The sequence below is a fragment of the Cygnus atratus genome, unplaced genomic scaffold (assembly GCF_013377495.2).
Source record: "Cygnus atratus isolate AKBS03 ecotype Queensland, Australia unplaced genomic scaffold, CAtr_DNAZoo_HiC_assembly HiC_scaffold_186, whole genome shotgun sequence".
NCBI lineage: Eukaryota > Metazoa > Chordata > Aves > Anseriformes > Anatidae > Cygnus > Cygnus atratus.
Window position 1 is genome coordinate 1 of NW_026109779.1, and position 10397 is coordinate 10397.

Genomic DNA, 10397 nt, shown 5'->3' on the forward strand with positions numbered 1-10397 from the left:
CCCCCCTATTTACCCCCCCCCGCCCTCTCCATCGCAGCGCGGACGAGCCGGACGACAAGCGCCTGCGTCCCGACGAAGCCGGGGGGCTCCTGACCCCCCTCAACTTCTCCGGCACCGGGGGGGACGCGGGCGGCAGCCCCTCCACCTACAGCTACTGGTACCAGGTCAGTGGGGGGGGGGGGGGGGGCTCAGGGACCCCCCCGACCCCCCCATTTGGGGCCGGGGGCGCCGCTGACGGCCCCCCCTTTGTCTCCCCAGCAAGGCTACGGCGCCTACAGCTACCAGACGCCGTGGAGCTACAACCAGTACTACTCGCAGAGCTGAGCCCCCCCCCGGACCCCCCCCCCCCCCCCCACAAATTTGGGATTTCCCCCCCCCCCTTTATTATTATTTTTGTCTTAATTGCCCCCCCGTTTAGTATTTTTTTTGGCTCCCCCCCGGCACCGCGTTGCTGTCCGTCGTCCCCGCGGGTGGGGTGGGGGGGGGGGGTAGGTGGAAATAAAGAGGGACCCCCCCCCCCCCCCTCCCCGGGGTAGGGGGGGGAATCCATTTGGCTTTTTGGGTTCCCCCCCCCGCAGTCGGGAGGTTTATTTCTTTGGGGAGGGGGGGCTGCCGCCACCCCCGTGCAGCTTCCGACCCGTTTCTGAGCGTTTTGGGGGGGGGCTTTTTGGGGCGCCGCCCGCCGGCGTGACGTCGCTTCGCGGGATCGCCGCTGCTCGGGGGGGGGGGGGGGGGGGGGGGGGAGGTTGACCGTTTTCGGGGGATTTCGCCCCGTTTTGGGTCCCCTCGGCTGTCTTGAGTGGATTTCATCCCGTTTTGGGGCCCCTTAGGGCTGTGTTGGGCTTTTTTGGGTGGATTTCATCCCATTTTGGGTCTCCTGCGCCATTTTGAGCAGATTTCCTTCCATTTTGGGTCTCCTGCGCCATTTTGAGTGAATTTCCTCCCGTTTTGGGTCCCCTGAACTGTTCTCAGTGGATTCAATCCCCTTTTGGCTCCCCTGAGCCTTTTTGGGCGGATTTCATCGCGTTTTGGGGCCCCTCCGGGCTGTTTCTGAGTGGATTTCCTCCCGTTTTGGGTCTCCTGCGCCATTTTGAGTGGATTTCCTCCCGTTTTGGGTCCCCTGAACTGTTCTCAGTGGATTCAATCCCCTTTTGGCTCCCCTGAGCCTTTTTGGGCGGATTTCATCGCGTTTTGGGGCCCCTCCGGGCTGTTTCTGAGTGGATTTCCTCCCGTTTTGGGTCTCCTGCGCCATTTTGAGTGGATTTCCTCCCGTTTTGGGTCCCCTGAACTGTTCTCAGTGGATTCAATCCCCTTTTGGCTCCCCTGAGCCTTTTTGGGCGGATTTCATCGCGTTTTGGGGCCCCTCCGGGCTGTTTTGGGGCGGATTTCACCCCGTTCTGGGGTCTGCCTGCTGCTCACAAGCCATCTTCGCCCCGTTTCGGAGCCCCTCTCCCATTTCCGAGGGGTTCCACCCCATTTTCGAGCCCCCCCCAAACACATCTCACCCCCCTTTTCAGGAACTCCCCCCATTTATTAACCACTTTACTCCGTTCCCGACCGGGTTCGGCCGCGTTTTGGGGCCCCTCCGCCTTTCGGGGGCAGGCTGTGCCCCGTTTCGGGGTCCCTCCGCCCCCCCCGCGAGGGGTTTTTGCCCGGTTTTGCCCCGTTTCGGCGCTTTCAGAAGCCCTTCTGCAGCAGCCAGGCGCGCACCTCGGCGTCCACGTGGCCCTTGAGCCGCAGCGTCCCCGTCACCTCGTTCACCTGCGTCAGCGGCTCCCGGCCCAGCCGCTGCCCCACGAACGCCCGCAGCTCGGCCTCCAGCGCCTGCGCCGCGGGGGAAACCCCGTTAACGCCCCTAAAAAGAAAAAAAAACCCCAACCAGCCCCAAAATCCCTCAAAGAAACCCCAGACCAAGCCCAGGCCCCGAAAGAAAAAAACGAAAAACCCGACCCCAAACCCCCAAATATAATAAAAGACCACTATAAACCAACCCCAAAATCCCTAAAAAAAATAAAAATAAAAAATCCTAAAAGAATCCCCAAACCAGCCCCAAACCCCTAAAAATCCCCGAACCCCTAAAAAAGAAACCAAACCCCCCCCAAACCAACCCCAAAGTCCTAAATGAACCTCATAACCCCAAACCCCAAAACCAACCCCAACCTCCTAAACCAACCCCAATCCCCCATAAAAATCCCCCAAGCCCAAAAACCAGCCCCAAACCCCTAAAAAAATCTCAAACCCCAAAAAACAACTCCAAAACCAGTCCCAAACCCCTAAACTAACCTCATAACCAAACCCCAATCCCCCCCAAAAGTCCCCCAAACCTCTCCAAAAATCCCCGAACCCCCTTCAAAATTCTCCAAACCCCTCCAAACTCCCCCCAAAAATCCTCCAACCCCCCCAAAATCCCCCCCAAACCCTCCTACTGCCCCCAAAAATCCCCCCCCGAAATCCCCCAAACCCACCCCAAAATCCTCCAACCCTCCCTAAAATCCCCCAGACCCCCCCCAAAATGTCGCAGACCCCCCCCCCCCGCCGCCCCCAGCCCCGTACCCAGATGTCGCCCTCGATGCGGCGCAGCACGGTGGTCCTGCGGGTGCCCGCCCTGAGGTGCCGGTACACGGGGACGTTGTGCATGCGGGACCGGCGCACGAAGTAGGGCAGCGCCGGGTCGGGGGCTGCGGGGCGAGGGGGCAGAAACCCCAAAAAGGAGCTTTTAGTGGGGTGGGGGTGGGGGCTGGACCGGAAAGGGGGGAAAAAATACAAAAAGTCCCAAAAGGGTTTCATGGGGGGGGCGGGGGAGACAGACAGCCCTGAGGGGGCAGCCTGGGCGTGGACACCATAAATCGGTTTGGGGGGGATTCAAGTCGTTTTGTAGGGGATTCCAGTCACTTTTTGAGGGATGTTTAAGTCATTTTTGTGTCATTTGTATTTTTTTTTGGGGGGGGGGTTGTTTTTTTTAGGGGGATTTCGGTCAGTTTTTGAGGAGAACTTCAGTTTTTGAAGGGTATTGAAGTCGTTTCTGAGGAGAACTTCAGTCAGATTTTGAGGAGAATTCTCTCAGTTTTTGAGGAGAACTTCAGTCAGATTTTGAGGGGTACTTAAGTCGTTACTGAGGAGAACTTCAGTCAGATTTTGAGGGGTACTTAAGTCGTTACTGAGGAGAATTCTGTCAGATTTTGAGGAGAATTCTGTCAGATTTTGAGGAGAATTCTGTCAGATTTTGAGGAGAATTCTGTCAGATTTTGAGGAGAATTCTGTCAGATTTTGAGGGGTATTTAACTCGTTTCTGAGGGGAACGTCAGTTTTTGAGGGGTATGTAAGTCGTTTCTGAGAACTTCAGTCAGTTTCTGAGTAAGATTTTGAGGAAAACTTCAGTCAGATTTTGAGGGGTCTTTGAGTCGTTTCTGAGGAGAACTTGAGTCAGATTTTGAGGAGAATTCTGTCAGTTTTTGAGGGGTATTTAACTTGTTTCTGAGGAGAGCTTCAGTCAGATTTTGAGGAGAATTCTGTCAGTTTTTGAGGGGTATTTAACTTGTTTCTGAGGAGAACTTGAGTCAGATTTTGAGGAGAATTCTGTCAGTTTTTGAGGGGTATTTAACTTGTTTCTGAGGAGAGCTTCAGTCAGATTTTGAGGAGAATTCTGTCAGTTTTTGAGGGGTATTTAACTTGTTTCTGAGGAGAGCTTCAGTCAGATTTTGAGGAGAATTCTGCCAGATTTTGAGGAGAATTCTGTCAGTTTTTGAGGGGTATTTAACTTGTTTCTGAGGAGAGCTTCAGTCAGATTTTGAGGAGAATTCTGTCAGTTTTTGAGGGGTATTTAACTTGTTTCTGAGGAGAACTTCAGTCAGATTTTGAGAACATCAGTAAGGTTTTGAGGGGTATTTAAGTCGTTACTGAGGGGAACGTCAGTCAGGTTTTGAGGGGAACGTCAGTTTTTGAGGGGTATGTAAGTCATTTCTGAGAACTTCAGTCAGTTTCTGAGTAAGATTTTGAGGGGTATTTCAGGCATTTCTGAGGAGAACTTCAGTCAGATTTTGAGGAGAATTCTCTCAGTTTTTGAGGAGAACTTCAGTCAGATTTTGAGGGGTACTTAAGTCGTTACTGAGGAGAACTTCAGTCAGATTTTGAGGAGAATTCAGTCAGATTTTGAGGAGAATTCTGTCAGATTTTGAGGGGTATTTAACTCGTTTCTGAGGGGAACGTCAGTTTTTGAGGGGTATGTAAGTCATTTCTGAGAACTTCAGTCAGTTTCTGAGTAAGATTTTGAGGGGTATTTCAGGCATTTCGGAGGAGAACTTCAGTCAGATTTTGAGGAGAATTCTCTCAGTTTTTGAGGAGAACTTCAGTCAGATTTTGAGGGGTACTTAAGTCGTTACTGAGGAGAACTTCAGTCAGATTTTGAGGAGAATTCTGTCAGATTTTGAGGGGTATTTAACTCGTTTCTGAGGGGAACGTCAGTTTTTGAGGGGTATGTAAGTCGTTTCTGAGGAGAACTTGAGTCAGATTTTGAGGAGAATTCTGCCAGTTTTTGAGGGGTATTTAACTTGTTTCTGAGGAGAGCTTCAGTCAGATTTTGAGGAGAATTCTGCCAGATTTTGAGGAGAATTGTCAGTTTTTGAGGGGTATTTAACTTGTTTCTGAGGAGAACTTCAGTCAGATTTTGAGAAGAACATCAGTAAGGTTTTGAGGGGTATTTAAGTCGTTACTGAGGGGAACATCAGTCAGGTGTTGAGGGGAACGTCAGTTTTTGAGGGGTATGTAAGTCATTTCTGAGAACTTCAGTCAGTTTCTGAGTAAGATTTTGAGGAAAACTTCAGTCAGATTTTGAGGGGTATTTAAGTCAGTATTTAACTGAGTTTATCAGAAGTGTTTAACTCATTTTTGAGGAATATTTAATCTGTTTTTTGAGGAATACATAACTCCTTTTAAAGGAGTATATAACTCCTTTTTGAGGTGCATTTAAGTCATTTTGAGGTATTTGGCTCATCTTCTGAGACATAAAATGTCTCAAAAAACCAAATTATATATTTCTTTTGAGGAGTATTTTTTTTTGAGAGGCGTTTAAGTCATTTTTGAGGGGTATTTAAGACAGCATTTAACTCAATTTTTGAGGGGCATTTAAGTCGATTTTTGAGGAGCATTTAGCTCAGTTTTCTGAGGAATATTTAACTCATTTTGGAGAGATATTAAAGTCATTTTTGAGGGATATTTGACTCATTTTTGAGGAATATTTAAGTCAGTATTATACTAATTTTTTAGGAATATTTAACTGATTTTTTGAGAGATATTATCTTTTTTAAGGGCATTCAAGTCCCTTTTTGAGGTATATTTAACTCAATTTTTGAGGAGCGGTAAGCTTGATTTTTGACTCACTTTTTAAGGTATTTGCCTCATTTTCTGAGGAATATTTATGTCATTTTTTGCCCCCCCCGAATTCCGGGGAGGCTCCGTTGTGATACTGGGGGGCTCCCCCAGCTTCCTCACCTCGCGGGGGGCTCCAGCCCGAGGGCGTGGGGTAGGTGGGGTGCGCGGGGGGGTCGGGGACGCGGCTGGGGGGCAGCAAGCGCTCCACGAAGGCAAATTCGGCCGTCGACTCCACCACGCCGGGGTACGGGCGGGTCTGGGGGGGCACCTGGGGGTCGGCGGGGGGGCCTGGGGGGCCTTGACTCTGTGTGGGTGGGGGTACACAGCAGGGTGAGTGCCCCCTACCCAGAACACCCCCCCTCAGATTCTTCCCACCCCCCAGGATCCTCCCCCAAAATGCTCCATCCCCTTACAGACCCTGTTCATCCCTCCCCCCCAAGGATCCCCCCCTAAATCTACTCATCCCCTCAGACAACCCCCCACAACCCTAACAGACCCCCCCCCAACTCCCCCCCCCAATCCACTCAGAACCCCTCAAGTCTTCCTTAATGCCCCTTCCCTTTAGGAACCCCCCAAATCCCCTCAGAAACCACCCCTAAGCCCCTCTTAATCCCCCCCTCCCTTCAGGGCATCCCCCAAAATCCTCTCAGAGACCCCCCCCAACTCCCTTAACCCCCCCCCCCACTCCCTTCAGGACCCCCCCCCCCCCAAACCCCCTCCTCCTCCCTCAGAGCCCCCCCCCAAACCCCCTTAATCTCTTGCTCTCCTTTTAGGACCCCCCAAATCCTCTCAGACGCCCCCGTTAATTCTCCCCTTCCTTCAGAAACCCCTAAATCCCTCAGACCCCCCCCTTCTCCCTTCAAGACCCCCCAAACCCCCTTAATCCCCTCCAGGACCCCCCAAACCCCATCAGAGCCCCCCCCATCACTTCAGGATCCCTCCAGGACCCCCCAAATTCCCTCACAGACCATCCCCAAAACCCCTTAACACCCTCCATCCCCCAACCCACACCTCCTCAGAGCCCCCCTCCTCCTTCACAGACCCCCCCCCCCCCCCGCACTCCCCAACCCCCCCCTCAGAGCCCCCCTCATCCCTTCAGGACCCCCCCCCCCACAAACCACCTTATTCTCTCCCTTCCTTTCAGGACCCCCCCCCCAGCCCCCTTAATCCCCTTCAGACCCCCCCCTCCTCTCCCCAGAATCCACCCAAAACCCCTTCAGAGCCCCCCCCCTCCCCGAGCTCCCCAGATCCCCTCCAGGACCCCCGAAAGCCCCAAATCCCCCCCTTCCCTTCAGGGACCCCCCTTGACCCCCAAATCCACTCAGAGCCCTCCCCCCAACCCTCTTAATTACCTCACAGACCCCCCTTAATCCCCTCCAGACTCCCCAAACCTCCTCAGAGCCCCCTTAAATCCCCGTCCCCCCCCCCCCAAGCCCTCCAGGCCCCCCTACCTGCGCCCCCCGCCTCCCCACCGCCGCTCGCAGCCCCAGCAGCCGCCGGCCCAGCGCCGCCATTTTGGGAGCGCCCCCCCTTCCCTCCGGCGCCTGACGTCAGCGCGCCCGTGACGTCAGCGCGCACGCCCGACGTCGCAGCGGCGCCTGCGCGGATTCGCTCTCTTGGCCTGCGCCTGGCGTGAGGTGAGGGGCGGCCGGGGGGGGCTGCGGCCGTGAGGGGGTAAAGGGGGGGGGCTGGGGGGGGTTTGGGGCCCGGGAGGGGCTCTTGGGGCCTTGTGGAGGCCTTTCGGGGCTCGGGGAGGTCTGTAAGGCTTTGGGGGGGGACCCGGAGGGCGGTTCTTGGGGTCGGGGGGGGGCTTCGGGGGCTTTTGGGGGCTTGGGGAGGGGTCTTGGGGGGCTTTTTGGCGTCTGGGGAGGGTCTGGGGCTTTGGAGGTGACTGGAGGGAGGGGGGGGTCTGTGAGGGCTTAGGGGGGGCTCTTGGGGTCTGGGGGGGGTCATGGGGGGCTTTTGGTGCCCGGGGGGGCTTCGGGATCTGGGGGCTGCTCTTGGGGTCTGGAGGAGGTCTGTGAGGTCCGGGGGGGGGGGCTTTGGGGCCTGGGGGAGGGGCTGTGGAGCCCTGGGGGCGGTTTTGGGGCCTGGAGGGGAGGTTCTTGGGGGTTGGGGGGGTCTTGGGGCCCACGGAGGGGCACTAGGGGGATTTGTGAGGGCACAGGGAGATCTTTTGGGCCTTGGGGGGGGGTCTGGGGGGGTCTTTTGGGGTCTGGGGGCAGGGTCTGGTAGGCTTGGGTGGGGCTCTTGTGGTGTGGGGGGGCTGTGAGGCCTTGGGGGGCTTTGGGGAGGGTCTCTGAGGCTTTTGGAGGTCTCCAGGAGGGTCTAGGGAACGCTTTGCAGAGGTCTCTGGTGGTTTTGGGGGGTCTTCCTGTTTTTTTGGTGCCTCCGCCTCCTTTTTTGGGGTTCCCCCTGTTCCCGGGGGTCCCTAACCCCGTGTGTCCTCCCCCCCCAGACCCCCCCTCCACCATGCAGCTCTTCGTCCGCGCCCAGTCCCTCCACGCCATCGAGGTCTCCGGCGCCGAGACCGTCGCCCAAATCAAGGTGAGTCCCCCCACCACCACCGTTACCGGGCTGCTCCCCGCCCCGAAACCTTTTGGGGCTGACCCGTTTTGGGATTTTTTCCCCCCAAAACCAGGCGAGGATCGCGGCGCTGGAGGCCGTCGCCCCCGAGGACCAGGTGCTGCTCTTCGGGGGAAGCCCGCTGCAGGATGAGGCCGTGCTGGAGCGGAGCGGCATCCCCGAATTTTCCACCCTCGACGTGGCCGCGCGGCTGCTGGGGGGTACGGGATTACCGGGGGGCAATTAACGGGGCCTCCTCGTTAGCCTGATGAGTTCCTAATCTTTAATTGCGCCCCCCCCCCCCCCTTTTTGCACAGGTAAAGTCCACGGTTCTCTCGCCCGCGCCGGCAAAGTGAGGGGCCAGACCCCCAAGGTGAGTTTTGGGGGGAATTCGGGGAGGATTTGAGGGATTTTAGGGGGGGTCGAGGATATTTTTAGGGTCCCAGAGCTTTGTTTTTTGGGGCGCAGCCCCTAAACGCCCTCACCTTTTGGTTTTTTCCCCCAAAACCCAGGTGGCGAAGCAGGAGAAGAAGAAGAAGAAGACGGGGCGCGCCAAGCGGCGCATGCAGTACAACCGGCGCTTCGTCAACGTCGTCCCCACCTTCGGCAAGAAGAAGGGCCCCAACGCCAACTCCTAGGGGAGGAAAATCCCCCCCGAAATAAACAAAATCCCCAAAACCGCGCCGGGAGCGGGGTTTCGCGGCCCTTCTGGTGGAATAAAAATTGTTTGGGCTCCAAACCGTCGAAGTTTTGAAGGATTTGGGGTGGAAAACGGGGTTTTGTGGTTGTAGAGCATGTGGTAAACACAGAACGTCAAGGATTTGGGTGGAAAAATGAGGGGTCACACCCCAGCCCCGTTCTGAGAGGAGAAAGTTTTATTTTGGGTGGGAAAATCCACCCTTTTCAGCCCAAAAGCTCTGTTGGAGGTCAGAAAACCTCCTTAGACCGTGCCTGGAGGAGTTTGGAAGGTTTAGGGGCGCGCTTCCATGGGGGATTTCTCCAAATTAGGCTGAGAGATCCTTCCAACCTTAAAGATTTTATCATTTCAGGCTCAAAAAACTCTTTTTAAAGGTCCAAACTCTCCTTTTTTAAATCCGATCCCCCCTTTTTAAGACCCCAAAACCTCACCGCACGCCTTAAACCCTCCTTTTTCCCCCCAAACCCCATTTCTCAGCACTCGGGGACCCTGTGTTTGGGGTTGGAAGCCTCATTTCAGGGTTTTAAAACTTTTGTGTTTTTTTTTTTTTTCAGTTCCGAGCCCGTTTGTGAGGGCTCGAAACCGAGCCCGGGGAAAAATCCACGCCCCGGGGGGGGGGGATTCTGCTGCCTTGGGAGGGATTTGGGGGAGATTTAGGGGTTTTGGGGGGGGGTTTGAGGGGAATGGGGAGGCTCGGGCGGAGCTTTGGGGGTTTTTAGGTTTTTTAGGGAGAGGTTTGGGGTGTTTTGGGGGGGGGCTATGGGGGTTATGGGGGAGCTTGGGGTACCTTGGGGGGGAGTTTGGGAGGGTTTTAGGGAGCTTTGGGGGAAGTTGGGGGGGGGGTTGGGGAGGATTTGGGGGGAGTTTTGGGCGAGTTTTGAAGGTTTGGGAGGATTTGTGGGAGCTTTGGGGGGGACGGGTGAATTTGGGGGGAGTTTTGAGGGGTTTGGGGTGAATTTGGGCGATTTGGGGGTCGTTCGTGCTGTTGGGAACGGCAAAGTCTGTGCTGGGGGCGTTTCAGAGCGGCTCTGCCCCTTTAATGAGTTAATTAGCCCGGAGCTTAATGAGGGGAGGCGGGGGGGAGGCCGCGCGGGCTGCCACAGAGCGTGAGGAGGCGGCGGAAATGGCCGAGCGGTGCCGGAAAGAGCCGAGCGGGGGGGGGGGGGCGGGGGGAGCCGAAAGCCTCCGGAAGTTCCCGAACGTTTCCTCGGGGGGCGGGGCGGAGAGAGCCGAGCGGCTCCGAAAGCTCCCGAGCGGCTCGGAAGGTTCTGGAAGGCCTCCGAAGGCTCCCGAGCGGCTCCGAAAGTTGCCGATCGCTTCCGAAAGCTCCCGAGCGCTCGGAGCGGGACAGCCCGAGGCCGCCACAGGCAGTCTCAGGGCCGGGGGCTTCTCCTCAGCGATCCGGGGGGGTTTGGGGGCGAGGGGCGCCCCAAAAGGCCCCTCCCGGAGCTCTGAGCCCCCAGGGGAAGCCCCAAGCCCCCGAGGATGAGGCTGCACCGGAGCAGAGCCCACGCGGGCCCTTCCTGGGGGGGGATTTGAACGGTTTAGGGGCACGCTTTAGTGGAAATTTCTCCAAATTACATTAAGAGGTCTTTCCAACCTTAAAGATCTTACAATTTCATGGAAGAAAAAAAAAAAAAAAACTTTTTTCACAGAATCACAGAATCGTCTAGGTTGGAAGAGACCTCCAAGATCATCTAGTCCAACCTCTGACCTAACACTAACAAAACCTCCACTAAACCATATCACTAAGGACTACATCTAAACG

At 55.8% G+C, this 10397-nt stretch overlaps 2 protein-coding genes across 5 annotated transcripts; one reads left to right on the forward strand and one right to left on the reverse strand.

The window, feature by feature from the left end:
* Window positions 1–1510: 1510 nt before the first annotated feature.
* On the reverse strand, window positions 1511–6901 carry MRPL49 (mitochondrial ribosomal protein L49). Of its 3 annotated transcripts, none has more exons than XM_050716681.1 (4): window positions 6819–6901; window positions 5488–5623; window positions 2554–2678; window positions 1511–1824 (listed from the first exon to the last, which is right to left on the reverse strand). In XM_050716681.1, exons 1-4 carry the CDS (start codon window positions 6879–6881, stop codon window positions 1678–1680), a joined length of 471 nt encoding a protein of 156 aa, XP_050572638.1. In that variant the 5' UTR covers window positions 6882–6901; the 3' UTR covers window positions 1511–1677. The 3 variants fall into 3 exon arrangements, with proteins under 3 accessions (XP_050572638.1, XP_035428496.1, XP_050572637.1); XM_035572603.2 differs by having other exon boundaries at window positions 5488–5671; window positions 6819–6900; XM_050716680.1 differs by having other exon boundaries at window positions 5488–5635; window positions 6819–6888.
* Window positions 6902–6905: 4 nt separating this feature from the next.
* FAU (FAU ubiquitin like and ribosomal protein S30 fusion) lies at window positions 6906–8671 on the forward strand. 2 transcript variants are annotated; one of them, XM_035572602.2, is made up of 5 exons: window positions 6906–7004; window positions 7826–7914; window positions 8009–8153; window positions 8250–8305; window positions 8445–8671. In XM_035572602.2, the coding sequence occupies exons 2-5, from the start codon at window positions 7840–7842 to the stop codon at window positions 8568–8570; spliced, it is 402 nt and encodes a 133-aa protein (XP_035428495.1). In that variant the 5' UTR covers window positions 6906–7004; window positions 7826–7839; the 3' UTR covers window positions 8571–8671. The 2 variants fall into 2 exon arrangements, with proteins under 2 accessions (XP_035428495.1, XP_050572639.1); XM_050716682.1 differs by lacking the exon at window positions 6906–7004 and adding an exon at window positions 7005–7041.
* Window positions 8672–10397: the final 1726 nt, after the last annotated feature.

Bases quoted from the DNA above. Each gene is read 5' to 3' on its own strand.
- MRPL49 (XM_035572603.2), bottom strand. From the start codon at position 6,881: ATGGCGGCGCTGGGCCGGCGGCTGCTGGGGCTGCGAGCGGCGGTGGGG. The intron at 5,672-6,818 runs GTAGGGGGGCCT...CCACCCACACAG, and splicing joins TGGGGAGGCGGGGGGCGCAG to AGTCAAGGCCCCCCAGGCCC. The intron at 1,825-2,553 runs GTACGGGGCTGG...CCCGCGGCGCAG, and splicing joins GCATCGAGGGCGACATCTGG to GCGCTGGAGGCCGAGCTGCG.
- FAU (XM_035572602.2), top strand. From the start codon at position 7,840: ATGCAGCTCTTCGTCCGCGCCCAGTCCCTCCACGCCATCGAGGTCTCC. The intron at 7,915-8,008 runs GTGAGTCCCCCC...CCCCAAAACCAG, and splicing joins AGACCGTCGCCCAAATCAAG to GCGAGGATCGCGGCGCTGGA. The intron at 8,306-8,444 runs GTGAGTTTTGGG...CCCAAAACCCAG, and splicing joins TGAGGGGCCAGACCCCCAAG to GTGGCGAAGCAGGAGAAGAA.